The 24,511-nt window shown below is 44.8% G+C and overlaps 3 protein-coding genes across 3 annotated transcripts in view; 1 reads left to right on the top strand and 2 right to left on the bottom strand.

Annotated features, from left to right (window-relative positions):
• fam49bb (family with sequence similarity 49 member Bb) overlaps positions 1 to 1,341 on the bottom strand; it is a 51,477-nt gene extending 50,136 nt beyond the window's left edge. Inside the window, exon 1 of the mRNA XM_048266769.1 lies at positions 1,024 to 1,341. The gene's annotated coding sequence lies outside the window, so the exon portion shown is untranslated. The remainder of the gene's footprint in view (positions 1 to 1,023) is intronic.
• Positions 1,342 to 1,662: 321 nt separating this feature from the next.
• On the top strand, positions 1,663 to 3,902 carry si:dkey-37o8.1 (Elongation factor 1-alpha-like). The gene is made up of 7 exons (XM_048266852.1): positions 1,663 to 1,854; positions 1,936 to 2,115; positions 2,201 to 2,497; positions 2,579 to 2,729; positions 2,832 to 3,088; positions 3,209 to 3,443; positions 3,547 to 3,902. The coding sequence occupies exons 1-7, from the start codon at positions 1,711 to 1,713 to the stop codon at positions 3,645 to 3,647; spliced, it is 1,365 nt and encodes a 454-aa protein (XP_048122809.1). The 5' UTR covers positions 1,663 to 1,710; the 3' UTR covers positions 3,648 to 3,902.
• Positions 3,903 to 6,101: 2,199 nt separating this feature from the next.
• The window catches only part of asap1b (ArfGAP with SH3 domain, ankyrin repeat and PH domain 1b), a gene marked incomplete at its 5' end in the record, with an annotated part of 40,440 nt that continues 22,030 nt past the window's right edge, over positions 6,102 to 24,511 (bottom strand). Inside the window, 15 exon segments of the mRNA XM_048266851.1 lie at positions 6,102 to 6,502; positions 6,746 to 6,871; positions 7,298 to 7,989; positions 8,633 to 8,697; positions 9,568 to 9,646; positions 11,395 to 11,598; positions 14,640 to 14,685; positions 14,687 to 14,866; positions 15,307 to 15,414; positions 16,081 to 16,148; positions 16,622 to 16,737; positions 19,279 to 19,364; positions 21,031 to 21,217; positions 21,578 to 21,669; positions 22,047 to 22,180. Of these exon segments, the coding sequence (XP_048122808.1) occupies positions 6,428 to 6,502; positions 6,746 to 6,871; positions 7,298 to 7,989; positions 8,633 to 8,697; positions 9,568 to 9,646; positions 11,395 to 11,598; positions 14,640 to 14,685; positions 14,687 to 14,866; positions 15,307 to 15,414; positions 16,081 to 16,148; positions 16,622 to 16,737; positions 19,279 to 19,364; positions 21,031 to 21,217; positions 21,578 to 21,669; positions 22,047 to 22,180 (2,258 nt within the window).

The raw sequence follows: 24,511 nt of genomic DNA, 5'->3' as shown, positions 1-24,511 counted from the left end.
TTTTGCATAACGTGACAACCATCTGATAAATTGGTCTTGCAATTAAATAATCATATGTTCATTGACAGCCTCTCATTTGAATAAATGTCCGACAACAAGAAACCGCGCGTCTTTTCATCGGAAGTAGCCTACATGAAAAATAAATCAACCCACGACATTTATGCAATTGCAATAAGAGAGTTTTATAGCTGAAGTTTTCGATGTCATTCCAAAACGGACTGAATCAAGTTGCATATTTTTTCAGTGCCTGACAGAAAAGGAAATTACCACTGTTTGCCAAATGTTCCCTCGTGTAGCTAACTCCATAAGGTCTCTAGTGAGTTAACGGCCAATACAAAATATATTAAACACTAACACTAACGTTGCTGATCATGAGAGATCTCAAATAATGTTGTTCCGTCCGACACCTCTGACAAATGCCAGGCTAGCGGTCAGCGGTGTAGCGGCTTCCGTGTGCCCTGCCTAGTGTTACATTGTGACAACAGGGACAGGGTGTGATACCTACAGAGAAGTAACAACAAACTAACAGCACCAACATATCCCTGTTGTGATCATTTTCAACGTTGCGTTGCACCAAAGAACGACCAACCAACTGTATTTGGAATAATTGTTGCACATTTCATGTATTGCTGGCTTTCCCTTCGTAGTGGCCCATTAACCTAGCATGGAAGAGCATTATAAACCATGTGTGCCGAAATGAGCCATTGTTTCACGAGCATCGTTTCGTTGGACACGGGAGTAAATGTGGGGTACAATAATAAATAATACATATGTTTCCAGTTTTAGTCATGACACTTTAGTGTACAACACCGGTTTTGCGCTACAGTAAAACTATGCGGCTGATACATTTTCACTCTATCACCACGCTAATCCAAACCGCTCTGTCACATGCTACCTTCATCGACTGTTGCATTTTCATTAAACATTTCCAATTGTAATAGGCCTGAACTGCTGTCGAATCTAACTCCCCTAAATCCATCTACATTCTGAGACAGAAATGGGAAATGCCAGAATATGACCTACCTTTACTGTAGAAACGATGTAAAATAGGTTTCCATGTACCACGCTAAGCTCAGGGAGAGCGATTACTTCGTTCAGCTGTTTGCTATTTCCGGGTTAGAGAAACGTCATTGTACCCAGCACAGGTTCAGACCTACACAGTGCTTGCCCTGCTGTTTGATGGATGAAAAGGAAAGGTTTTTCGTTTTCGTTTAATCACACAAGACTAAGGGGATTTTGTAGGCTACTGGCACATTTCCCCTTAGCATTAGGCTACGTTAATTTCTGTTGAGCGCAATATAATGAATCGCATAGCCAGAGGCGACGAGGATGTGCTTGCTCAAGAGTGACACACCTGAGTGACTTGTGAAAACCCGTTATCCTACATGAATTAGATTACAAACCAGCAACAACCACAAGCCTTGCTATGCTGGCATAGGATAACAAGGATAGCCTACATGGAAACTATGTCTCATGTCAGTTGTCAGTGGCCTTAGGCTACTTTCCTCAAAGGGATCACCAGATGTCAATTACTTAATTAGCTGATGAATACGTTCAAAGAGACACACCTGTATTCCATTAGTCTAGATACACCTAACGCCCACTGGACTGGGAACATAAAAGAATCAATGACACAGTCGAAGTCAACCAAACTGGAAAAAGAAGAAAGCGGTTCATACTTCTGCCTAAGCTTCAAGGTTCTGGCCGAAAATGGCAAAAGAGCGTATGCATATCAACTTAACCATAATTGGCCATGTTGACAGTGGAAAATCAACCACCACAGGCCACCTCGTGTACAAATGCGGTGGTGTTGACCCAAGAACCATCGAAAAGTATGAGAAAGCGGCTGCACAGGTTTGTGGTCTTGTAGGTTGTTCCTTTTGCTAACCAATGCTCCAAATTGTTCTGTCTAAAGGTGTTTCATTGTTCCTCCAGATGGGTAAGACGTCCTTCAAATATGCCTGGATTCTAGACAAACTTAAAGCCGAGAGGGAACGGGGCATTACAATTGATATTTCCCTCCTTAAATTCAACACCCTTAAATATACTATAACGATAATTGACGCACCGGGTCACCGGGACTTCATCAAGAACATGATCACCGGTGCTTCGCAGGTATGTAATGAGATTTTGGACACTACCAAAAGGTGGAAAATGCGTGTTCATTCATCAATGAACGTTGCTTCCTGTATCTGTGCAGGCCGATGTTGCTCTGCTGATGGTGTCCGCTGCCAAAGGGGAGTTCGAAGCGGGAATCTCGCGCAATGGCCAGACAAGAGAACACGCGCTGCTGGCTTACACGCTCGGCGTCAAACAGCTCATTGTCTGCGTGAATAAAATGGATGTGACTGAGCCGCCATTCTGCAAAAAGCGTTTCGAAGAGGTGGTTAAGAACGTAACCACCTTTATCAAGAAAATCGGCTACGACCCAAGCTCTGTGCCCTTTGTGCCCATTTCGGGTTGGAGTGGGGAGAACCTAATTGCGCCATCTCAAAAGGTAGCATAATTTGCAAATGGCTCGTATAGCTACTTTTTTTTTTTTTTTATTTTAATGAATTCCATTGAATCCTTTTCTCAGATGGCTTGGTTCAAAGGATGGAAGGTGAGGAGTAAACAGGGCAACGCAAGTGGCAAGACTCTCCTGGAGGTCCTTGACTCCATTCATCCACCTGTGCGCACAGCCAGCAAACCCTTACGTCTACCCCTGCAGGACGTGTACAAAATTGGAGGCAAGTGTCTGATATGGGAGTGTCCAGAAATTTAAGTCGACCTGTTCAGGGCCAATGGGTCTGAACTGTACCTTTTTTAAATGGGCTTCACTCTGTCTGCAGGTGTTGGTACCGTCCCAGTGGGCAAGATTGTGACTGGTGTGCTTAAGCCTGGGATGGTGTTAAGCTTTTCCCCTGCCAGGCTGACTGGTGAAGTGAAGTCCATTGAAATGCACCACCAGGGATTGCAGACTGCTCTTCCAGGGCACAATGTGGGCTTCAACATCCGTAATGTTTCGTCAAAGAACCTCCGCCGGGGAGATGTGGCTGGCAATGCCCAGCAGGACCCACCATCAGAAGTCAACAGCTTTGTTGCCCAGGTAAATGCATTAATCCTAACCAGCATCAGATGGTGTGACAACTCTAAGTGATGTTCCTGACAGTGTACCACTCCTAAAATGGCTTTTTTTTTTTTTTTTTTTTTTTTTTTTCTCCTATAGGTAATCATTCTGAACCATCCTGGAAAAATCCAGGCTGGCTACTCCCCAGTACTGGACTGTCACACGGCGCACGTCACCTGCCGCTTCTCTGAGCTCCAGGAAAAGCTGGACCGCCGCACTGGCAAGAAGCTTGAGGACAAACCACTGCTGCTGAGGTCTGGGGATGCTGCCACCATTAAGTTGGTCCCCAACAGGCCTATGTGTGTGGAGAGCTTCTTTCAGTATCCTCCTTTAGGTGAGCTTCAATTTCTTTTTTTTTTTTTTTTTTTCTCCACTTGCCAGTTGTGGTATATTGCATAATATGAATGATGTGATTTCTTGCTTTTCCTGCCCCATAGGTCGGTTTTCCTGCAGGGACCTGAAACAGACTGTGGCTGTTGGGGTTATCAAGTCTGTAGAGAAAGCTGACCAACACCCAAAGAAGGTGCAGAAAGTTTAAAAGTTTAAACTTAAGTTTATTTTGGTTTGTTTTTTATGTTTACCAGCACTTCGGTATGTTAACTTTTTAGTTGTACAATGAAATATTCAGTTTTATTTTGTGAAGATGTAAAAAGAATGATATATTTTACTTTAGATTTAAAGTAGTACCACAATGACGCTGTGGAATATTAAGTTGTCTTATTGGTAAATGATGTGCAATGAAATTGACTTGGAAGTTGCTTTGAGTCCAATTAAATTTTTTTTTTTGAAATTCCATGATTGTGTACTACTTGCCCATATTGCAGTACTAAGAAAATGCCATGGAAACTAAAATGGTTACAACAAAGTCTTTAATCAGTATAATAGGATGATGGAGTCACCTGCTTGGGTTTGGACATAGTCCTGCAGTCAGTGTGGATAAGGCTGGGAACTTAAAACATAATTCAAAACATTTAAATCCAGTTTTACAGCAAACAAACACAGGAATGACGGCACCATCACCTCCCAAAATGAAATGCAAGAATGTTTCTTTGATCTCCATTACATGTGCAAGGTATTGAGAAGGGGAAAGTTAAACTGGGCTACAATTGCACTTCAATTTCTTAATTCCATTCAGCCAAGCTGATTTATCAGCGCAAGTTCTCAGCCACCTGCTGCTCTTTATGGCTATTTCACATGAACTTGACATTTGCTGGTCTCACAACTTGGGGGTTCAAGCAACCCCAGTGATTATGTAACGAAAGGGGGTAGCAACACTGGTCACAACAATGAAACTGTCCCTTACAATGTTTAAAAGAAGCCATAGCACTAAACCAACTGAATGGAAGGGTTTACTGCATGTGTTTAACCAGCTCATCCCTCTAAAGGTGCAACATGTGGTATACATGTCCTAATACTATTCTGCATTTGAAAACTGTTCTTTTGAACAATATTTGTTTATAAACTACATGGCCAGTTTCTCTGCACTTAGACTGATGTACTATAAAAGTGGTGGCACATGTCAGTTGTGAACTCAGTAGAAATATAGGATATTTCATCAGTTTCTTGCAGTACAATTACATGTCTGGCCTAGGGGAGGGCTTAGTTATATGGGGAAACTGACATTAAAAATGTTGGATCATAATACATACCTGTCCTCAGCTGTATAAGTAATATACATAGAAATCTAGATTAAATGTAAGTTGTTGAACTTGATAACATTTGGTAAAAATTGGGTCACCAACATGAATTGCAACATAGCTTTTGTACAGATTCCCTAGTCATTACTTCATGGGCACAGAAGTGTCAGTCATGAACTGCATCACTTTGTATTACCGAAATGGTTTTCATACGTGCACTTTTGTTGTAATAGTGAAAGTATGGCCCAGTAAGACTCTTAAATATGATGCATGAGAACACGCCTAATAAAATATGACAAAAGACAACATAAAATACAATTAGGGGTGTTATATTGCCAGTGAGCTCCCAATGTAATTCTGTAAACTCCTTCACAAATCACTGGTGCAAGTATTTGCACTACTTGACCACTCCAACACTTCACAGCCTTGAGAAACACTGATAGAAAAAGCAAGGTATGGCCTAAGCTTGCCTCCCTTAACTACTATAGTTGAAGTAAAATCTCTTCAGAGATAAATGGTTGTGACTGGCTAGAAAGTACACAGTATGAAACAAGAGAGAGAGACAGAAATAGTGAGTGAGTGGGAGATATATGGACCGATCCCAGAGCTGTGTGTATACATTGCAATACTTCACAGGGACAACTAGAGAGACAGATCCTGGGTCAGTGTGTGTGTGTGTGTGTGCTGCTGGTGTCTGTCCTGTGCCTTGAGGCTTCACAGGTTTTTTTTTTTTCCTTTTACAATATTTTTCCACTTTTGTAGTCAGTGGATGTCACAGAATCATTATTAATTCTTTTTAAACACACAAAGCAAGCGAGAACTACAAACACACAATAATGGACATACATCTCATCTGTGGACGTGCTATAGTGGTAAAGTTAAGAGAGATGCTTCACTTGAAATCAAACTAACAAACAAACAGAAACAAAAACAATATGATCCCGAGGGCCGGCGAGTCCCACTGGACCAGGAGGCTGTTGCCGGGGCAGGCGAAGCAGGCTTTCATTGTCCATACTGACCGGCTCGCCTCCCGTCACAGCCAAACGAAGATCCAGTCCAAACTAATACTGCACACATACCCGTCAGAAGCACACTGGCCCCAAATGAGTGGTTAGAGGAAGGGCAACGAACATGGATTCATTATGCACTTATGTTTTTTTTTTTTTTTTTTTGTTTCTAATACACAAACACAGGCAAGTATATACACATACAAACACACACGCACACTCACACTCACCAATATATGTACATTCATAATATATACACACACACTCTGTAACAGTACAAGCGAGACTGGTGTGGTAAGTACTGGGATCGGTGGGCTTGGTCTGCTGGTCAACCAGGTGTCCGGGGAGAATACCGTTCGTTAGCAGACAAGCTTCATCCATAGACTACATGTACACACACACCAGATCTCCAGTACTGGAGATGCAGCATGGGCTCCTTGTCTTGTACAGGGTTGGGGGGTTAGTTTCTTCGATTTGTGAGTGGGAGCGAACTGAGGGCGGAGTGTCCTGGGTTTATTATCTCCGAGTGCTCCATATGGGTTTGATCTTGATGCTCGCTTCAGCAGCTATTTACAGTGTTGCTCTCGGCGACCCTAGTGTGGGGTGGAGAGACCCGGGTCTGGAGCGGGGCGGGAGGGGGGTACTCAGGGGTGGTCATTCACATCGTCTGGGTGTCAGTCAGACAGGATGTGGACGAAGGACATGGGAAACACTCCCTTCCTCTCCGGGTGCCCTTCAATGTGCCCGATCTAAAAAAACAAGAACAGAAAATTGGCAAGTGGAAGAGTATCTACAATGCCGCTCACATTCACACCCCATAAAACCATTCCATAAACGCACTCCAAGGGTCTGAGTGTGCTGATTATGGAGTCCAGCCAACCATAACACATGTTTTATGGAGTCCGGCGAGAGCCATAACGGGCGGCCTGTGTGATGGGGTGTGCATGTTGGGCTGTGCCGCTGTAGGAAACAGACAGGCCAGATGTACTTACCCACCACTCCTGGTCCTCCTCTCCAGTCACTATAATGACCTCACCCTCCACAAAGGTCAGCTCATCTTCGTTATCTGCTTGGCAGTCATAGATGGTCTTGACCCGCCGAGTCTTTGCCTTTGCCTGCTTCCAACACAAACGAATCATCAGCAGGTACAAACACATGTTTACCAAATACAACTCTGTGGCTGCACCCACTCTACAAGAATACATGAACTATTAAGTGTTAAGAACATATGCCTGTGCGTCTTCTCTGCTACCTTCGTTATGGTCTGTCTGAACTGCAGTGTTTCCCATACATTGACTTATTTGTGGCGGCCCACCACAATATCAACACTGACCACCACACAATGTTTTTTCCAGGTTGTACTAAATTGTACTTAAATGTTGTTAGCATTATAACCACACTGTGCTAGTTTGTTAAAAACTGTTGCATTCAAGTTAATCCTGCAAATCTACCACCACAAATAGAATTCAATTCTGTGGGAAACACTGAACTGTCACAGAAGTTACCACACATGGCCTTTAAGAATCTTGTAACCGGCAGCTCACCACACTGATCTTTCTCGGTAAGGGGACCGGCGTCTCTGGAGCGGACACTGGGCTTCCATTGGTGTCCTCACTGGAGGGCTGGGTAGGGTGCGGAGATGTCTCTCCATGCTGATTAGCCGCTGGCACGTCAGGGGGCTGCAGTTTAGGGGCTCTCTCCCCGGGGGGTGGTTTGTGGGTGTGCTCCATGGGTCCTGGCCTCGAGGAGTTATCCCCAAGCTGGGGTTTGGGAGGCAGATCCTTCAGCTGGGGCTTGGGGGGCAGATCTCCTATGTTGGGCTTGGGAGGCAAGTCAGATAGCTGTGGCTTGGGGGGCAGCTCCCCAGGCTTCGGAGGAAGGTCAGACGGCTGTGGCTTGGGTGGGAGGTCGCTCAGCTGGGGCTTGTCAGGTAACATGGACCTGTGGGATGGCTCGGGCGCCTGTGGTGATTTCTGGAACACTTCTGGAGATTTCTGGAACACTTCTGGAGACTTCTGGAACACTTCTGGAGACTTCTGGAACACTTCTGGAGACTTCTGGAACACTTCCGGTGACTTCTGGAACACTTCCGGTGACCTCTGGAACACCTCAGAAGACTTCTGGAACGCCTCAGAAGACTTCTGGAACACCTCGGGGGATTTTTGAAAGACCTCAGGAGGCTGGTTGGTCTTGTCCACAGATGGGTGGTGGATGGTGTCAATCTTTCGCAGAGCCACTGTCGAGGAAAAAAATAAAGATGAAAAAATAAAGATAACGTCTTAAAGGGGTGGTTCAGGATTTTGGACATAAGACCTTATTTCCAAGTAAGCAAGTGTGATATTTATCAGTGGAGACCGTTTTCAGCACGTTTCATCCAGTCCTTCTAATTGCAGAGTTCGCAGGTGCTAGGCTAGCGCAAGTCAACGGTATGTGCTAGCCTGCCACTAAAGACAGTCTTACCCACTCCAAAGTACTTGCGCTAGCCTAACACCTGCGAACCCTGCAATTAGAAGGACTGGATGAAACGTGCTGAAAACGGTCTCCACTGATAAATATCACACTTGCTTACTTGGAAATGAGGTCCTATGTCCAAAATCCTGAACCACCCCTTTAAGTTCTTACCTCTAGAAGCCGGTAACTACTTAAATTGTGTAGGTAGCACTGGTCAAGTTGGTTCAGGCAACCAAGCCTCTGTTTATCTCATTTTTTTTATCTCATTTTTTTTTTCTATTTAAAAAATATCTCAAATTAAAACACAAAAACTGTTGTGTCTCATCTTTCAAACAATTTGTAAAATTGTACATTTTTTCCACCATCACAATACTTTCAAGCACATCAGAGACTCTCAGAAATCTTAAAATATGATTTTGAGGACTTACCTTTCTGAGGTAGTTTGGGAAGAACCCTTGGGCCAAGTGTAGACTTGGTGTTGCAAGAAGTAGTGCTAGGAAAAAAATAGCATTGACCGATCACAATAAAATCACAATAATATGAGCTTTATGGCCCCGGCCGTGGCGCGACTGGCGAGAGCTGGGCACCTGCACCGTACACCGGCGACCCGGGTTTGATTCCCACCCCGTGGTCCTTTCCGGATCCCACCCCGACTCTCTCTCCCACTCACTTCCTGTCATTCTTCACTGTCCTGTCATTAAAGGCATAAAAAGGCCAAAAAAATATACTTTAAAAAAAAATATATGAGCTTTATAACTAGGGTTCAAGGGTTGCAGTTTAAGAAACCTTGAAATGATCTCTTAAAAAGCTTAATTTTAACACTAGACTTAAAGGAATAAAAAGGTACAAAACGTTTTGACAGCTTTGGTTCCTTTTTGTAGACGAACTTCACACAAAATAAATCACATGATGATATGAAGTCAAAAGACCGCTTGAAAGAAGTCACATGAAGTCAAGCAGTCATGTGATTTCTTTTGTGTGTTAAAGGAGGACTACCATCACCTGAATGCCTAATTGAACCTTCATGGACACACTTGAATAAACCTCTGAAGTTCACCTACAAAAAGGAACCAAAGCTGCCATCTTTGCCCATATAAGGAGATCCGGATGTTAGCTAACTACTTATGGCAAGTTGCATGGCAAGTTGGCTCTGGGGTAGCAAAAATCTAAGTTTGCCGTTTTAACATATCGAAGATCACAGGCACCACTGTCAACAAAAATTAGCTGTCCTCGCTGGTAGAAAGTTTTTTAATTACTATTTTTAACATGTTGATGGAATTTGTATCATTTGACTCTGAAGGGAGAGAGATGCTGTTTCTGCACATATGTACCTCTCCTCAAAAGCACAGTAAAAGTTCCCTACCTTTGCTCCTGTGGAATACCCTCAAACTTGTTTGTATTAGGTGACATTTTGCTGATAGGTGGTGGTGTAGAGTCACTTCCTGTAAAGAAAATACTGTTAGGAATAATCTTTTGAGATGGCCGTTTGTCGCCATGGAAATCTTGCAGTACTTGCGGTGAGTTTGTGTTTTTGTGTGTGGTGAACTACCACAGCCATTACGTACCTGATAGTGACTATACTTAAAAGTTACATTTGAGGGTTTTTTTTGGAATTGGTTTATAAACATAATACATAAGTAGGCAAGTAACATAATATTGAATAAGCAGTTATCTGAGATAAGAACAAAGAACTATACACATGGTAAAAAAACAGCCAGTATTCCAATTCTGGTCCTATAGACCCTTTCAAGAGAGTTCCATTATCAGCATCATAGTTGGCCCCACAAGACTTCCGTTTTAACATTCCAAATGTTATCTTAATGCAGAGGAAGTAGATTGGGGCCCAAATAGAATGTTCAAGCATTGTTTTTGTTTACCTTGTTGAAAGGGTCTATAAGGTTTGATGATGTTGATGTCATAAAGACATGCTAATGTGTACATGTGTATGTAAACATGAAACAGAACTGGACCTGTCAATCACTTGATGCAGAAAATCCAATTGAGCCCTCAGGACCATGATTGGAAATCACTGGTGTTAATTACCCAGAATCCTCTGCGGGTATCATGCACATCATGGGTGTCAAGGCAAGTGTCAAAGGGCATGGCACAGGGGGTAGTTGCAAGGCTGAGCTGTCAATTAGCTGATACCAATTATGTAAATCTCTGGCGAAGGTTTTGATTTTCTAAAAATAGACCAAGCTTTGAGGCTTCTTCCTGAAATAACTGTAAAAGCTGGATGATGAGCGATATTTATTATCTGGATGATAATAAAAACAACCAAAAATGTTTAAATAAAACTGACAGACACACTGACATGTTTGTGAATGTACATGTGGAGAGGACTGCACACATCAAAACACTGACAAGATCGCAGCTTGAGGCTAATATGTTCAGATCAGATGAAACATAAGAAAGGGACGCTTACTGAAGGATAACCTACAACTAAGGCTTCTGGCTTGGCCTGGGTAAATACAAATGCAAACTCTTAGCTTACTTTTATCATCATGTGGCGAGAAAACCTAAACAAATCACTAGTCACATAACATATGTGACTTGTCAGAAATGGGTCATGTGCATGACTCATTCTGACATATGGCCTGAGAAATAGTTAGCCCCAGGGCTAGCAAGCTAGCTGAGATGCTGTTGCATATCCCACCATACTGTATGACAATGATGAATGACACTTAGCTTACTCATGATGTTCAAAAAGTGTTGAGTTTCACAAAATGTATGCTGATTAGGTGACAACTGTTAAAGAGTAATGGCAACAGCCAAGGCTGCCAGTGATTTTGTCCTAATGTTGCAAATCAAATTGTCCTTGTAGAGGTGAGCAAGACTCGCTTACTGCTGAGTCAAGAGAATGAGCTGAAATGCAACTCAATCCCCGCAAAACACAAATGAGAGATTTTAAAACTACTTTTACCCCATGAAGGGGTAACAGCAACACTGTCTGAAGCTATCTGTACATTTTTGTACATGTTCTCACATTTCCTCTGCGGTTTTAAGCTTTCATTGACTTTTCTTCTACTCTTCTATGGATTTGTTGTAGGCAAAAGGGTAATCAGGTTAAGGTTTTATGCAAATGTACAAAAAGTCTGCACTAGGGCAATGCTGAACCACCAGCCTAAGTATAGGGCCCTGCTACATAAACAGAGCCATAAGACTTATCGGAGGAGAGACGAGGCGTCACCTGATTCTCTGGGGGACAGTCCGGCGGGCTCCACGTGGGGTTGCCCACCTTTGCTCAGGTGTGTGTGGGAGAGAGGGGTGTGCGGGTCAGACAGGGTGCGCTTGTGCCCGGGGGGAGGGGGAGGAGGTCTCTTCTTGGACAGGGTGGAGGTGCTGCCCCCGCCAGGGGACTGGGTGGAGTTGGCAGGGAGGGTGGAGAGGGTAGCTGGGGGTTGGACACAAACACGACATACACATACATGCATGATTTAACACGGGAGGGAGGGAGTTAGGGATTTGGTTGCTGACAACATGATCATCAAACATGGTATTTGGCAATGGAAGCTTGCAGGATCAGGAGGATGGATTGAGGAAGGAGTAACGAGACACTGAGGAGGCGTATGCCAAAGCAAGGAGAAGGGTGCAGGGGGGTGGAGACGCAGGGACAGAGGAAAGAGGAGAACAGCAGGAAGAATAGGAGAACAGCAGAAGGGCGATGGGGAACAGCGCAGGGGAAGAGAAGAACAGCAGGGGAAAGAGGAGAACAGCAGGGGAAAGAGGAGAACAGCAGGGGAAAGAGGAGAACAGCGAAGGGGAAGAGGAGAACAGCGGAGAGGAGAGGAGAACAGCAGGGGAAAGAGGAGAACAGCAGGGGGAAGAGGAGAACAGCGAAGGGGAAGAGGAGAACAGCGGAGAGGAGAGGAGAACAGCGGAGGGGAAGAGGAGAACAGCAGGGGAAAGAGGAGAACAGCAGGGGAAGAGGAGAACAGCGAAGGGGAAGAGGAGAACAGCGGAGAGGAGAGGAGAACAGCGGAGGGGAGAGGAGAACAGCAGGGGGAAGAGAGGAGGGAAGCAGGGGGCGGGAAGAGAATCTCTGGAGCCTATCAGAAGGATTTCACGGAGAAACTAAAGAGGTCCACAGAAGCTCTGGGGCTGCGGAGAGCTTTCATGGCCTGGTCCCTAAGAGAAAACTAATGTGTGCAGACACTACAACCACAGAATGAGGCTTTGAACAGTTGAACAACACAAAGCAGTCACTACATGTAACACTGGGATGGAGATATGAAGACATGACTTGGAAACAGTAAATATAGTGCCCAGAACACCACTGATAATATGAAACAGTAAATATAGTGCCCAGAACGCCACTGATAATATGAGAAATAACCTAAAACTTTAAGGCTTTACCAAACCTTAAATATAGAACATGGAAAGACTGATGTAATGCGATAAGAATCCTACACACAAGCTAGAATTTGACTAGTTTTGGCAGCGTGGGCTAAGAGAAAGCTCAGCCGTGGGTGAGCACAGGAGCCGTGCAGTGAGGGGTCAGGGAGAGCAACACGGGTCAAAATGAGACCGCACGTTGGGCTTCATCGTCCAGGTGGACGCAAATCCTCAGGAAGTGCATCTAACAGAACACCTTGAGGATGCAGCCGCAATAACAAATCGTCCCCATTAACAGCAAAAGGTCCAAGACAGGAATCAGACCAAAAATAACTTACACGGTCAATCAACGTCTTGGTTACACAAAGTGTTATTGTTATTGAGAACACAGAGTTCCCAAGGTAAGGAGATGAACTACATGCAACGTGCGTGCCCATATTGAACCCAATTTTCACCCATGATGCAATTCGAGGGTTCTATTGCAGGTGACACCACGGAGGTAGCGTGGTGCACCAGAAAAACGTATATCAAGCAAAACCCAAAGAAAGAGAGATATTCACTGATGTATGGCCGCGTGCTCGCCAGAGTGGCGTAGTGTGAATGAGAACCAAGGAATGCCAGAGAGGGAGCTGCAGGAGGAAGAGGGGGGGAAAGAAAGAGAAAAGAGAAAGAGATGGAGAGGGGAGAGCAGATGTCATTCATAAAAGGCCAGTTCCGCAAAAACTCCTTTCCAAGCCCAACACAAACAAAATCAAGGAACGCATAGGATGTGCAGCTCTGAGCCGTAGAATCAGCACAGTAACAGAGACACTGCACACTGTTGAACTCAGAGGGGCAAAGAAAGGGAGTCTGTTCAGTTGAGCCGAGAAAAAGAGAGAGAGAAAGTAAGCAATTTAAAAAGAAAGAGAAAGCAATCCTTACAATCCTTATTACACCTCATAAACATTGCCTTTGCGGCTTATCTAACATGAACTGTTGAACCTCTGCAGGAAAAGTGAACAGAGCAGTTAGATGGAAGTGTGTGTGTGTGTGTGTCCAGAGGCTGTCTCATTGTGAAAGTGACACATGAAAAGGGGCAGTTCATCCTAAGCGACGTCCCATAAAGAAACACTGTTCAGCCTGATCGCAGACCGCACAAAGGCAGCGTTCAAGTTAACACACTGCCACATCAAGAGATATCGTTCATCTGGCGTCTCTATGGACTCACTACAGAGGAGCGTGTGTATAGCCAGTGTATCTGTGTGTGTGTGTGTGTGTGTGTGGGCGTGTGTGTGGGCGTGTGTGTCTGAAGGCTAGAGAACACCAAGCTCTTCTCTGAGTGAATTTATTGAGGCCTGTGATTGTTTTACTGCACACAGTTTGGCTTGTGCTCGGAGGGGCTGGGCTGTTAGTGTGAATGGCTGGCAGTGGCTTTGCGTGGCTGAGGGCTGAGGGCATTGGGGAGAGGCACCATCACCCTCCCATACCCACACCCACTGCCTGCCTACAGGCCACTGCAGAAATTGTCATCTGGTCATCTGGTGAAAAGCCGCATTATGACACCTCCTTCCGGTTGACACCAGGATGTTCCTCTGTGTCTGTATGTCTGTCTGTCTGTGTGTGTGTGTGTGTGTGTGTGTGTGTGTGTGTGTGTGTGTGTGTGTGTGTGTGACCAGGAGAGGTGTGAGATAAAGGTAGAGATACAGAAAGACGTAGAGACAAAGGATGGACAAAGACGTTTCTGAAAGGTCTACATTTCCCACTGTAATCTTAGGGATGAGTTGGAGCATCAGCATGCAGCGCTGGGGGAGCCGTCCAAATACACCATTTCAACACAAGGCAATAATCTTACATAAGTGAGAAAGAAATCTGGAAAACAAATCTCTCCTCCAGCATAACTGGAAAAGCTCTTCTTGCATAACAGAGAAAAATATTTCAGTGCATATTTCACTGTCCGCGCAATTTAATAAACTTTTAAATAAGAAAAAAAAATAAAAATAAGCCTGTTAAATAAATGAAGTTAAATACAACAATTAGTTGATATAAATTGTTCCCCATTTGATGTGTACAGCATCAGTGGCGCTGTAGTGGGAATCGTTGGCGTTCCTGCACCTACTGTACCTTTGCCTGCGTTCCTGGGGGGCAGGGGCGGGGCGTCGGGTGCCGGGGGAGGGGGGCGTGTCTGTGGAAGCGCTGTACATCTGATTGGTGAAGGCGCTGTAGGAGAGCCGCTGCTTGTCCCGCGGGCCCAGGAAGCTGGGCAGGGAGAGCTTGTCGTGGGGGGACAGGCTGGACGAATGGCAGAAGCTCTGGGGCCGCGGAGAGCGATCCTTCTTTATGGGGCTCGGCTACAGGCAGAGAGACGGCCAACGTGGGAAGTGAAAGAGGGATAAATGGATGAGTAGTAGTATTAATAGATATAGTAGTAGTAGTAGTAGTAGTAGTAGCAGCAATAGTCATAATAGTAGTAGTAGATTACTATTACTACTATTAGTAATAGTAATCTACTACTACTAATTCTATTATTAGTAATAGTAGTAGTAGTAATAATAGTCATATAAGTAGCAGTAATACTAGTAATCGTTTAAGTTTGATGCAACATCGGCATCTATGGCTATATCATGGCAAAAAAGCTATAATATAATAAAACTACAAATTTCATTACAGATAAATGGGTGAAATGGGTTATAAAAGTCAGCTGGAGAAGCTGGTTAGATGTGTGGGTGATTTGAGGATTCAAGTGAGATTTCCATATTGGTCCAGGGCCTGAAAAACCGAACAAACCAACCTTGAAGTCCAAGTCATCGTCGCTCTCGTCCAGCTCCTCCAGACGCAAGTTCCAATCATATTCTACATGTACGTGCTGGTTAAACTTCCCTGCAGCAGCTTGCACCAGCTGCAACACACACACACACACACACACACACACACACACACACACACACACACACACACACACACACACAAACACAGTTATGAGTACAGGTCCGAGGGCAACCCACTATCCCCTGTGTGAAGAGAGCTGACCCCAGGTGTACATTAGCCTCTGCCTCCTCTCTTTCAGTAATGTTACAGTGCTGACCTCTCAATGTGAATCTGACACCCAATGGCTTACCGACACCCTGCGTTTGGATATCTGAATCTGGAGAGAGCCTCAGTGACAAAACCTGAAGAGTTCTTCTCATCAGCAGAGACGTGCAACTAGTGATTCCGTACCTGACTGCTGCCCTCCAGTGTTCAAATGTTATACTACAGGCCGAGGATAAATTTTTTGAAAATCTTACATAGGAGTGATTATATAAATGTGTGCATTTGTTGGATTTGTAGATTTTTCCAAATCGGATTACTAGCATGTCTTTTTAATCACTGAATATGTTAACAGATCAATTAATATTCACATAAACAGTACCTAAACCACCAAAAAAAGGACAGTAAATGAATAGGACACGGACACCTACTATGCATGTTAAATTGCTAAAAGACTGATGGACTAATGACTGAACTAGAACAGAGATGGAAGCAGTCCAGGTCCTTTCAGACGGGCTACCCAGGTAATGCTTACCGCCTCCTCACACTGGCGGTTCCTCAATCGCCTAGCAACATCCAGCGCTGTCTCTCCATTCTGATTGGCTGGAAGACACAGGAGACATTGCATGATCATGATCTGACTCAAGGAAAGCTATTAAGATGTGTGGGTTGTAGGTCTCTGGATGCGTGTGTGTGTGTGTGTGTGTGTGTGTGTGTTGCACATTTTATTTATCATATCTGATACAGGGGTATAATGTAATTCTGAGTTATTGTTATAGTGTATGTGTGTATTATCTCATTGTGTGTGTGTGTGTGTGTGTGTGTGTGTGGCATGTTTCATGTGGTACCTTTCTCACAAGTGAGAGAAACAGATTGTGAGTGTGGTGATATGAGTGTTATGAGTATTAGGATATGACTGAAACAGATATGAGTGAAATGGAGTGCCACCACAGATTGTGTGTCTGTTTATGAGTATGTGTGTACGTTTGTGCTCTCCCTGTGTGTATGTGTGTATGTTTGTGCTCTCCCTGTGTGTATGTGTGTATGTTTGTGTTCTCTGTGTGTGTGTGTCTTACGGATATCAGTGGCCGGCTTGCCCCTCAGCAGCAGCTTGAGGCATTCATGTTTCTCGTACATGCAGCAGTAGTGCAGAGCAGTGTTCCCCTTCTCTGTCTGCTTGTCCAGGTTTCCACTACACACACACACACACACACACACACAAAAACAAACAAAAAAAGGCCAAGAGGTCACAAAACTGTCAATCAGATGCCGTTACATCTTTGATCACAGCAGAGAGACACACACACAAGAGACCAGTGCAAGCGGGTGTGTTTGAGTGTGTGTGTGTGCGACGCCGCAGTCGCTCCACACACCCCGTCAGCTCAACATCTGCCCGAGCAGCTGCACTGGAGTTGGATCAAAATCCCCGTATCCCCCGGCAACCTGGCAGCTACCTCAGAGGCCTGCTCCACTACTGCAGAGAGTCAGTAGGACCCACCTACACTATACTTCATTTCTCTCTCTCTCTTTGTGTGTGTGTGTGTGTGTAGTAGTGTAGCACTACATAGCCTAGTATTAGCCTTCATGACACCACAGGGACTCATAGCCATGTGAAGAGACCTAAATGAGGCTGCTGACATTCAAACAACGCCTCGCTCATCAGACTGCTCTTCAACAAACACATGTGACTGAACAACACACATGTTGGATTGCACACACCCATATACATAACAGACAAAACCCATACACAAAGACATGAACAATCTCAAACCTCCTCACTCACACACACTCACACATACTTACAAATGTGTTAATGCTCGCTCTTACACACACACTTCATTTTTGTTGGGAGGCACTTGGGGAGAGGTGGTGCTGCACGCACCAGCAAAGCGAACGCATTTGGGTCAGCTGTGAGCGAAGCGTCAGAAAGGAGAGGAATAAAGGAGCGCAACAGAGTGGCTGTGTGACTGCTGTGTGACCTAGTTCTCCTCGCCTTGTGGGAGTCTACAGCGTGAGGAGGGAAGTCTCGCTCCGGCTCTCGCACTCCCTCGCTCTCGCAGTTTCTCTTTCTCTGACTCTCCTTTTTTCACGCTCTCTCTCTCTCTCTCTCTCTCTCTCTCTCTCTCAAGCAGTCACTGCTGTTGTGTAAAACCAAAAGCACAGTACAAGCCCGGAGTCAGGAAGCACATTTATGAGGGTTAAATTCGGAATAAGCTGAAAGATGAGAGAACAGCCTTTACAACCAACCAACCAACCAACACACACACACACACACACACACACACACACACACACACACACACACACAAAATCAGGGCAGCTCTAATCCCCCTCATTGTGTTTTCAACTCTCAGCCTTGGAGCAGTTTCTTTACTTGTGTTGTTCTTCCTGTGTAGGGTTGTGAGCCATTTCCTGAGATATCACCAATCTAGGAGAGAAATTTAGTTTTTAAACAAATTTGCTGAAATGTATTAATTTTTGTTAGGGTCACAGATACTACTGTATAAAATATACCTTTTCTCTGAAGGAATGAAAGCTTTTTGAAGCTTCTATTGTTTTTCATGGTAATCATGTTATGTGATATGGCATTTTGAGGTATTCTGGTGAGCTAAATATTTCACAAAAATGCTAAAATAGTGACATGATTACAGGCACGCAACATATTACATATTGCCACAAGGGTATGTGGCATACATAATGCTTGTGAGTGTATCTATGCGAGCATACAGTATGTGTTTAGGTCTTAGAGACTTTAAATATGTCTTGCAAGAAAGTACTGGATGAATTCACTGTTTATGTTTGGGTACATGAGCTGAGATCAGTTATAGTGGCGTGAGAGTCAGAGGCCAGTGAGTATCAGTCTAACTGATAACGACATCTAATCCAGTGAAGGAAGGAGAGTGAGGGTGAGAGAGAGAGGGAGGGAGAGAGAGGAAAAGAGGGAGAGAGTGAGAGGGGATAGCAAGAAAGAGAGATCCCCACCTGCACACACACACCAAGCTTAATCTCCCCTCCGACCTACTTTCATGACCCTAAAAGTGTGTGAGTATGAGTGTGTTTTTTTGTCTCTGTGTGTGTGTGTGTCTGAGAGAGAGCCTTTCCTGTTGCCCCCCTGTCTTTTCCCCCAGGTCTAAGCCAGACATTGAGTGTGTGTATTCCTGTGTATCCCAACACACACGTCCGCTGCAAACCCACACACATTCCTCACATGCCTGCCATATTTTACAGGATGTGTGTCCCAGTGATCGCTCATAGTTTCTGATGTGATGGGATGTCAGCCCGGCCCCTGCAAAAGAGGACCTGAACTCCATCTGCTGCAGCTTCTCCACTTAAGACAGATCCCACAGCTTCTATTGGGGAGCCTATATCACCCATGCATATTAATCTACTACAAAATCACCAAACTTTCAGACTCCAAGAAAAGAAGATATACTGATTGTACCTGTTGTGTAATGAAATAATATAACTCTCTAACTATGGCCACCACCTTGATTCCTAACTGAAAACATAGCTGGAAACTCCCTGGTTGGGTCCTTTCCCCTATTTGTTCTAAACATCTGGATCAAAAACCTGTTCACCGTCACATCCACATCATATCAAAACAACATATCCGTATCAAAACACAGATGTTCAAGTGACTATGCATGGGTTTGGTTTCTCAATGGTCCTACTCTGCATCCCATTGGTCATTCTAGGCAGCTGGGGCTTCTTCATTACATGTGTCAGTGCTTACCTGTTCTGGACCAGGAAGTCCACCAGGTGCAGAGAGGTGTGGTCAGCTGTCCGCACAGAGTAGTGTAGTGCAGTCTCACCGGCCTCCTGTATGTACACACACGTACACACACACAATCACAAACATGCATACGCACATACACGCAACACGTATACACACACCTATTAGACAAATTCATACTGTTGCATATAGTTGCACCAGCTGTAACAAGCTAAAGATGTACCCCTTCATCACATCAAAGCTTCTAAGCCAGTCACAAGTCTCCTTCTTTTGAATCATTGCATCTGTTTAGTCTGCCTGTTGGGCCGACAGCTCTCTTCATGACATCCAGGACCAGAGATGGCACACCGCTGTGTGTCTCTGCACATGATACATTTGTATACAGTGTGTTTGTGTGAGTGTGTGCAGATCTACTGCACTATACATTTACATATGTACATATTATACACATGTATGTACAAGTCTGTACACTGTGTGTGTGTGTGTGTGTGTGTGTGTGTGTTTTCTGCCCATCTGTCGATCCCACTCATCTGTCCCACAGGGCTGTGGCTGCGGACACTCAGATTGGGATGATGAGTCACGCTGTAAGCTGAACCCATCAGCATTCCCGACACACCCCTGACTCATGCACACCCACGGAAAGCTCCAGAACAAAAACCAAAAATAAAAAAAAAGGGGGGTTTAATTTCTCTCCCCAGCAAGTCATTTCAGCATCCACATCTCACACACACACACACACACACACCCCTCCCCCCCTCCGTTCCTAACGCTCCACTGCACACATCAATACCCAACTCATTTATGGACATCACGTCAACCTGGATTTTCTGTTTCGGTGAGTCATACAGAAACGTATACGCACTGTGCAGCTTGAGATGCCGCACCCATGGCAGAGCGCTTGTTTGTTGCCTTGAACTGAGTGACTCTCTCTCTCTCTCGATCTCTCTTCTGTCTCCTCTTTATCCAGCAATCCAAACTCCAGTGGCAATGGACGTTGCTTGGGGGACGTGAGGAGACAGATGAAGGGATGTGTGTGTGTGTGTGTGTGTGTGTGTGTGTGTGTGTGTGTGTCTGTGTGTGATGGCGAAGGATGTTGCTTTGTCATGGCATAGGGAAGTGAGTAAGGGCGTCTGTTCCCATGCAGGTCCAGTGGACAGGATGTAGGGCAGCTATTACGGATGGGAAAAACCAGTGACCGGTTCATCCCATTTAATCATAAGTATGGAGCGTCATGGCTTCATAGAACAACAATACATCCAATATATTTGGCTATAGAGCCATGTTTTGGTATTGATACTGAGCTTTGGGATACCTTAGGAAAGTCCTGGAGCCTCTAAGCATGCAGTGACATAGAATACAGTACACTGCATAAAAGAATGAACAACTTCCTAGTGCCACATTCACATAGTTGACTGTGTGAGCAATTCAGTTTGTTCCCCTTCAAGTCATTTAAAGGTGCTCTTAGCGATGTTCGAAAAACAGCCTGGACCATAAAAACATAACAAACTGTTCCAGCCAATCACCGACGAGATGCTCGTTTAGGAGAGTTTCAATTGCAACGGGGTTGGGGAGGAGGGAGTAGCGAGCTGTTTTGTTTGAACGTCAACAGAAGTGACGTTACCCAACATCACTTAGAGCACCTTTAAGCCATTTATAATACTAATTACAAAAAAATGTTATGAGAACGTGGAGGCCGAGTTGGGACCAGTAAAAAATCTATTCCCTGGGATCATCTGTGGGCGCGGGACTCACCTGCACAGAGTCTGGGAGGGGCTCCATGAGTTCCACCCCTTCAGCGTACACCTGGATGAGGGATAGGAGGTCACGTGACCGCACGGCCTCATACAGTTCGTTCATCTTGGCGGCTGCGGAGCTGCAGGTCTTGCGGGCAAACTTGTGGTCGACGTACTTCGCATTGATGTACTCCTTCCGTGCCGTCCTGAGAAAGTTATAAACACAGCACAGAAGAACCGAAATATGACATAAACTACACACATCGATTAACTCTCTCTTTATCTTAAAAAAAAGCATGTACAGCAACATAATGTTTTCTGAGAATTCATCAAACTTTCTTTAACTCCGTTTCCAAGTGCTCTACACCGGTCTAGTTGGGCTTGGAGGAACTGCAATTGAGTGGCCTGCTTCAGAGACCACAGGGACTACAGAGGGCCGTGTTGCCCTGTGTGTTATCATGCTGTGTTCTCTTGCACATCAAAACCATTCCTGCCAGAGCCGTCTCCGTGTGAGAAGAGGCCGTGCGCACTCAGGGGGGACATCAAAAGGAGGGGACTGCACTTACATGCCACTGGAGGGGGTGGGCTTTGGAGACGGACTCGGAAGGTTCCCCTCCATGATCTCGTTAAAACTACTGTTTCCGACGTTTTTGGCCAGCTGAGGAGAGACACGGGCAGAGATGAGACTTTAGTGCAGACGTTTTCGGACTTTGATTCATCTGCCAGGATGAACTTCATGAATGTCACAAGACAAGATATGAGTGTGTACAAAACAACTGTGACTGTGTGATTCATGCGTCCAAATGAATATTGTGAATGTTATATAGTATCTTTTTATGGTGAGTGAGTCAGTGTCTCAGCGAGCAGACAGAGAGAAAGATCAAGAGATGTAAGAGCGATGGTACAGTATGTTCTGTTTTTATATAAATTTGTACTTTTTGTGTTGAATTTGGCATTACAAGTTGAGCTTTTGTCATGCCAATAAAGCTGTTTGAAATGAACTGGAAAAAGCGAGAGAGAGCGCGAGATGCCTACCAAGAGTTCAGAGGTGCCCAGCTTGTCCAGCTCCATGGACTGGATGCGTGAGATGTGCACGCCCATCTCCCTGTGGATGCCTGAGCACTCGATGCATGTCAGGATCCCCAGGTTAGTGGACAGCCACTTTGGATCTACAGAAACAAACACAAGTGGTGTATAGGGTGAGTAATCTTCAGACAAACAAAAAGAGCATCCTTACAAATCACCACAGGGCACTGACAAGCCTTACACATCACCACAGCTCACTGACAAGCCTTACAAATCACCAGAGGGCACTGACAAGCCTTACAAATCACCACAGCTCACTGACAAGCCTTACAAATCACCACAGTTCACTGACAAGCCCTTCGCAGTGTATGCACTTTCCACACAGGCAGATTTGTTCTTTTGTGCTGGAGGATGTACACAGTATGGGTGGGAGATTGATTAAGTGTGTTTGTGAAGCATGCCTGCATTGCGCTGGACTTCAACCACAAATAGAAAGAGGGACCAATCCTTCAGACCGAATTATTCTGGGAACCCTTTTGCCTGCAAGTGGTAAGTCACACCACTAGGGGTCCTCAGTGAGCTCAGGACAGTCAAGGCTGGAACAGGCATAGTCTAACACGTCCGGCAATCAAGACGATAGCTTCACAGTGTGTGTGTGTGTGTGTGTGTGTGTGTGTGTGTGTGTGTGTGTGTGTGTGTGTGTGTGTGTGTATGTGTGTGTGTGTGTGTGTGTGTATGTGTGTGTGTGCATCTGCATGTCTGTACGTGTGTGGACCAAGGAGCTTGAGCACTGTGGTGACGGCCTACTGGTGACCTTGCTCAGACCCTGAGCTAGAGAGGCTGCACAAACGTGAGTGTGTACATGTTAGTGTGTGCGCGCGTGTGTGTGTGTGTGTGAGCATGTGTAACATGGTTAATAATGCTTCCACTTGCCATTGCACCAGAAATGTATATGTGTATGGGGAAATTGTGTTTTGTCACTTTAAGTGACTAAGCTTGTTCTTATAATGGGAATGACGCACTTTTTGCTCTTCCCAGTTTATCTTGCCTGCGCGGGTCACGAGTACATGCACACTGTAGATTATTTTTAATAATAATGGTTGTCATGGTTTCAAAAATGTTCTTATTTGTACCTAGGGATACTGATAGACTTTTGTATGATCAGAGATTTGCACATTCATTGTATTTGTTTTGATAATGACATGTAGGCTGCGTAGTAGGCTAGGTTAGCTAACTACTATGTAAGATGTACTGTATATGCTAACATAAGCGTTTCTATATTTCTAGCTGCAGCATTGCCAATCGTTTAAAGACCGTTGAATGATTGCATTATTTTGTCTATTACCAGGTACATATCTTTTGTTATTGTTAACCCCAGTTTATCTTGCCTGCGTAAGAGCTGCAGCATTGCCAATCATTATTCAAGAGCGTTGAATGATTGCATTACTTTGTCTATTACCAGAATAAAAATACTTGACTGGGAATCCTTGTGTATGGTGCTTAACTACACAACGCAAGATCACACCTGTTACACATGGGCTAAATCCTTTCAGATGAGCGAGGAAAAGACAGCGGCAGAGATAAGCGGATAGCCGGGTGAGGAGAGAAGAGAAGTGTGGCACAAACGGCTTAATATAGCAACGGCAGACACACACACACACACACACACGGCTGGAGACACCACAGGGGGCTACTGTTAAGCCACTAGGATCAGAGAGCAGCTCTCTAAAGCCACCAGGCTCCAGTGGACCTCCTTTCTCTAGAAGTGGAAGCCACAGTTAGGCAGGGGAATAAGACCACATTAAAACCGCCATGATACTGATGGCCAGTGCAGAAAAGACCAACGGCATAACACAAAGAGCAAACGAGACGCTAGCTCTGCCAAGCTAACATGAAATGAAATGCATGCTATGGGAGAAGACAGAATTATACGCCTGTGAAGCTGACATATTTACAGTCTACTTGACTGTCACTGACAACAACATTCATCCCTTTGGACGTGTGCATTTTGTGCTGCCTACAATTTCGTACAGGGTGTATACACTGAAGTGCTTTCAGGGGATTTAGTCAACTTGGGGAATTTACTCGGTTGCATCAGTGCAGACGTATGGTTGCGTCAAAGCAGCTCAATGCATTTTCACAGAGGAAGTCACTATGCCACAGAAATTAACATACAGCTTAGGACAGGAAACAACATATTGGTGGTCGAGAGCAAAGACATAACGCTTCAAACACCTCGCACTTTTGCCCCGAGATTTAGGTTGAGATATACAGTATGCTGATGATGCTTCTTGTTAAAGCTGACCAACAATCACAAATTACAAACATCTCAGAAACATTATCTTAACATTATCAGTGTGAGTAGTTGATGTTCCACCCAATGAATGGGATGAGGGTTCGACTAGCGACGAGTCTCTGGCAACGGCCCTTCAATAGACGGTCTGCCAGGTAGAGCAGTCTCACATACTGACGCT

The sequence above is a fragment of the Alosa alosa genome, chromosome 16, assembly GCF_017589495.1.
Source record: "Alosa alosa isolate M-15738 ecotype Scorff River chromosome 16, AALO_Geno_1.1, whole genome shotgun sequence".
Taxonomy (NCBI): domain Eukaryota; kingdom Metazoa; phylum Chordata; class Actinopteri; order Clupeiformes; family Clupeidae; genus Alosa; species Alosa alosa.
The sequence above is the reverse complement of the archived record's forward strand: the minus strand, read 5'-3'. Positions and strand labels throughout refer to the sequence as shown.